The sequence below is a fragment of the Alligator sinensis genome, unplaced genomic scaffold (genome assembly GCF_000455745.1).
Source record: "Alligator sinensis unplaced genomic scaffold, ASM45574v1 scaffold71_1, whole genome shotgun sequence".
Classification (NCBI taxonomy): domain Eukaryota; kingdom Metazoa; phylum Chordata; order Crocodylia; family Alligatoridae; genus Alligator; species Alligator sinensis.
In genome coordinates this window covers 4,965,964-4,971,051 of record NW_005841834.1, presented here as the reverse complement: position 1 = coordinate 4,971,051, position 5,088 = coordinate 4,965,964, and the positions used below count along the sequence as shown (strand labels likewise).

At 46.8% G+C, this 5,088-nt stretch overlaps 1 protein-coding gene across 2 annotated transcripts in view; it reads right to left on the bottom strand.

The window, feature by feature from the left end:
• The window catches only part of SBSPON (somatomedin B and thrombospondin type 1 domain containing), a 17,969-nt gene extending 13,417 nt beyond the window's left edge, over positions 1-4,552 (bottom strand). Inside the window, exon 1 of one of the 2 annotated variants that reach the window (XM_025200210.1) lies at positions 4,101-4,552. In XM_025200210.1, coding sequence (XP_025055995.1) covers positions 4,101-4,170 — 70 coding nt within the window. In that variant the 5' untranslated portion in view covers positions 4,171-4,552. The remainder of the gene's footprint in view (positions 1-4,100) is intronic. The other variant, XM_025200217.1, reaches the window with a different exon arrangement.
• Positions 4,553-5,088: the final 536 nt, after the last annotated feature.

Below are 5,088 nucleotides of genomic sequence, written 5' to 3'. Positions count from 1 at the left end.
AGGGGGGGGGGGGGGGGGGGGGCCTGCCAGTGCTGGGAAACAATGTCTAGGTGTGAGGGCTGCAACACCCCTGCCCCCCAAGAGGGCCAGAGGGAGGCACCTGCCCTTTCAGCAGGGGAAGAGGGCAGGGAGGCCCTTCAGAGGCAGTGCGGAGCTACACAACTGGGCTACTGACACCAGGAGCTGGTGCTGGGCTCACAGGGATAGGACACCTGGGAGACACTGCCTGGAGGGGGATGCATAGCCTGGCGTGGCACAGGATCCCCAGCCTGGGGTGCCATAGGCCTCCCCTTTTCCTCCCTCCAGCCTGTGTCAGGGCCAGACTTGCTCCACCAGCACCCTCACAAGCTGGAACTGCTGCAGCCACCACATTTCCGTCTGGTCAGGGTGGGGGCAACTGGGGGCTCCCTCTGGCAGGGCTTGGGGGAGCAGGGGGCTTGCGGGTCAGGAGTAAGGGGCATTGGCAGGGCTGGGGGGCTATGGGTGAAGAGAACTTCCAACAGACTAATAACAACTGGAATAGATTCAACCACCATTGAAAGGCAACCACATACAGGGTTTTTTGCTGCAGGTCTTCAGTAGTATACAGTAATACCACAGGATAAGAAGAAACAGCTGTCTTTTCTACCTGGAATACTGTGGAGGAGACTGAATGGGCAGAATGTAATTTTCCAAATAAGAATTTAGCTGGGAAGTCAGTGAAATACTGTTAAGCTGGTAATAAGTGTCCTGAGATCATTCAAGAGGGTAGTAGCTTCCCTGAAGCTTTGCATAATTTAGGTGGTGATGCATAAATTAATCATTAAATAACACCATTCATTTGGATCAACGCAAATGATTTGGAGTGTGATCATTTCCATCCCAACAAAGAGAAGATCATTCTTTCATCAATGTTCCACTGCAAGAGATTTTCTACTTAAACTGCTTCTCTTCACACACAAGTATTCTCTCAACGTTGTTAAAGCTGTAAAGAATTTAGCTGAAAATCCTTGTTCATAGGTTCTTCAGCCCACGCAGGGCCATATCATCTCTTTTATGGAGCACCAGGCATGCTTCAATTTTTTTGAGCACAAGAGAACTTAATCCTAGGCTTGGCAATTTTAGAATGTCCTTCCTTTCATTAGCATCTGGCTCAACTTTAATTTTTTGGGGGGATAATATTTTTCTATTATTCTTAACATTACTTGATTTCACATATTTGAAGATGTGGGCATTTTAACTATTTCTGTAATTCCAAAAGTACTTTGTCCAATTGAATCAGAAGTTTGCAGAGCTGCAGAAGAAGGAATGACAAAAATGCTAGAACTAAAAACATAAATGTTGGGTAGGATGACAATAATACTGTAACATGAGAGGAATTCATGAGTTTCCTTTGCTCTAAACTGTTCTGGCTTCAGCTTCTTTGCTTTCAACTGATGTCTTTTTTGATTCCCATTTTGATTTGGATGCTCTATTAACCCCACTGAATTTATGGATTAGAGCTAGCTTACTGAAGCAATATCTTGTGCATGTATGTTAGTGTTCCTAAATGTTTTCTATGTGTAATTAATAAAACACAGGCAAGGTTTCAGATTTGCACAGTTTAAAGTCTTCCCACCTTTAGTGTGTTGAGAAAGATACAGAATACAGCATAATGTTTGCATTATAGATAAGAAGTGCCCTGTTGAGGTTGGGTTTGGTTCCCTCCCTTCTTAAAATGAACATCTTTCTACTCTGTTGCTGCCAAATTCCTTGAGCTTCCCATCTTGCCTCCCTATACCAGTGTTCCCTACTAGAATGGTTTGTTTGCTGCATATGAATGCATAGCAAAGAAGATCACCACAAAAATGTAAACATGCTTTTTTGGGGAGTGGAGGAGATACAAGGATGGGAGAGGAGGGGATGCCCTGCTTATGTAAGGGGAAGCTGGAGAAACTATGCAATGAATATTTTCCCTGGCACTACTTCTTCCTACCTTGATCCACAATGCTTCTCTGGGTTTTATGGAAGGAGTGGGACATAGATCTGGACATAGTTCAATACACTCCTGCACATTTGTAGATACAGTAACATACAGTGGGCCTTCTCTATGCATGCATCTAGGGAACCATAACCTCCATGTAGAAAGTTGCCGATAACAGCTCTTCCCAAATAACAACCACCTGAAAAACACCCATCTTTGCAACTAGAGTGGTAGTCTGTCTTTTCATATCCCTATCCTTTTCATCCTGTGACAGATTCTGTTCTATACATTCTACAGCTATGTACAGTTTGTTTATACTCACAGACCATTTTCTCAGGATGGACTTCAAGTAATGCATCACAATCATAGAAAAGTAAGGCTGGAAGGGCCCTTCAGAGGTCATCTTGTCCAGCCCCCTGCCTGAGGTAGGATCATCCCTATCCAAACCATCCTATACAAATCCATTGTCTAACCTATTGGCCAAACTACACAGCCAATCCTGATGCAACCACAAGATATAATATCCTAACCCAGTGGTCTCCAACATTTTTAAGCAGATCACCTTTGTCATTTAAAAGCAACCCAAGATGTACTGTGCACTGCTGCCACCCCCCTGCCTCCCAGCAGGTAAGTCTGGGGGGGCAGATCAAGGCAAAGGGAGAAAAGATTATTTGGGGGTACCTCCCCAGCAGGTAAATCCCACCTGGAGCCCCACTCAACGTACCCCTGCCTCTGCAGCACTGTCCCTCACTGCGGGGGCCTCAATCTAGCCCCTCCCCTCCCCTTCCCCAGGAACTGACCTGCTGGGCTGGGGCACACGCATGTATGCACACAAGCACTTAACCCCCCCACCCCAGCCTCGAATCAACTCCAAGAGGCTCTGAGATCTACCGGTGGATCTGCCCTAACCTGTCACAGGCAAAGCAGGGGGTATTCAGCAGCCAAATGTCCTGCTGGGGCACATTGTTAAAATACACTGGAAAAGTCCAAGAAAGAGGGCCATGCCTCCTGCTAGAAGACAAACACTCCCACCCACTCATCCATACCAATCTGACCATGGGGTAAAATTCCTTCCTGACCCCAACTGTGGTGATCAGTCTGAGCCCAAGCAGAGGGGCAAGACCCTCCAGCCAGGAATGTCCACATTCAAGTCCCAGCAGGAACACTGGCACACCCCAGCCAAAATCCCATGCCTTGGCTGCAGCCAATACTCAAAGGCAAAAACAGAAACCCTGACACATGTAGCAGGAGGGGGAAACACATCCTTCCTGGTCCAACAGTGCTGAAGTGCAGTTACGATAAGAAAACTTATTAAATAAAAGGTTGTCCTGTTTTTGAAGTATTTGAAACTATTACCTTATTTTATTGGTCTTTTCCAGCCTCATAGAAGTTTTCATCTAATACTACACAGCTCTGTTTTAATGCTAGCCCCGTGTACTTCTATATCATTGTTCCTGCCAAATTTGTGCTGAAACAATTCTGTTAATTTTGTTGACCAAGTGCAATGTATAAATAAAATTACTTCATTAGTCATTACGACTGCTGGCAGACATGAAAAAAATAAATAAATAAAAGCAGTTTACTGGAAGAAGCAGTGCCTTAGTTGGACCTGGCTCTGCAGTGTCTGTATAAATTGGGTGCTTCCGTAGGGCTTTTTGGAGCTTTCATCTAATAGCTGATTCAGTAGTCTAATAACTGACTCATGTCCAACTAAAACACCCAATCTATACAGATGTTGGACAAGCCAGGTCCAACTAATGTGGTGCCTATTCTGGGCATGCATGGGGGCACACAGACTTTAAAGTAAAGCACTGTTTGGGGGGCGGGGGGAAGCTTATATCTGCAAGCAGCCTATGTTCCTTCTACTGTCCCCCTCCTCCCCCCCCCAGTAGCAAGTACAATTAAATTATACCAGCTTTTAAAAAACAGACACTTTCTGTTAGTTCTTCTTTTGTTTCCTGTCTTGAATTGTCAGGAAGGAAAGATGGACCAATGATAAGGGAACCTGTCTAGGTCCTGAGACGCATTAATTCATTTCCCTACTTTGCTACAAATCATAGGCAACTGGTGCCTCCCAAGTTGGGGGGGGCACTAGAGGGGCACGACTTGGGGGGAAGGGGGCAGCAGCCAGCTGGTAACCGGGGGGAGGGGTCCTTACACTTCTGCATGCGGCACAGCAGCGGTGGAAGTGCCAGGACTTCTGCCGCTGGCACTTCTGATGACAACATCCTGCCAGCAGAGCCAATTCAAGGGGGGTATGAGCGCGCTCTGTGCCCCCCTACCAGCTGGAGTGCTTGCTCTCAGGGGGGGCACCAGCACTTCCAGGCGGGGGACATGCCCCACCCCTGTGCCTCCCCTACACGTCGCCTATGCCACCAATTTCCCCATGTGACCTCAGAGTCATTTAGCTTTCCTGTGCCTCCATTTACCCTCTGTGGAGTGAGGATTGTGCAGCTACTTAGAGGACACGCAATTAAAAACTGAGCAGAAGCTATAGCAGCAGAGACTCTAGAAGTAACTATGGAGGTATAACCAGCCAGCCAGCCAACCAAGCAAATAAAGCAGGCTAAGTCCTTCTCCAGTCTCTTTAGTTCTACTTCCCTAGCTGCATTCCTTTACACCAGGATGAATAGAGACCATAACTTAAAAACAAGACACCAGGTCTTGGAGTAAATAAAGTGGGTCAACTCCAGACACAGCAACTACTACTGAACCAGGCACTGGATACATTTCTAATGATGTGCACACCACGATTTAAAGTTTCCTTATTCATACTTCTTTGCCTAATGTAGCACTTAGCTGCTATGTTCACTTGAGGCCAAAGCACGAGTCATTTCCCAGACTAGAGGCGAGGGATCCCGACGATGAATTTGCCCCCCGTGTATTGCACTCTAAGGGAAGTCACTGCTTCCTTCCCATGATAGGAAGCCCTTTTGCCAATCCCTGAAACAAAACAAAGGTGCAACACAGCCTGCGGGAGCCACTAGGGTGCAACAAATCCTTGCCAGAGAAATGAAGGTGGCCACTCGGGTGCTTTCTAGGGCAAGCAAGCCTGCCGCCAGCTAGTCATTTCTCGGAAACAAAATCCCCTGAAATGATGTCTTCGAGCAGCGGTCCTCAACCTCTGTCGGACTCGAGGCCCTACT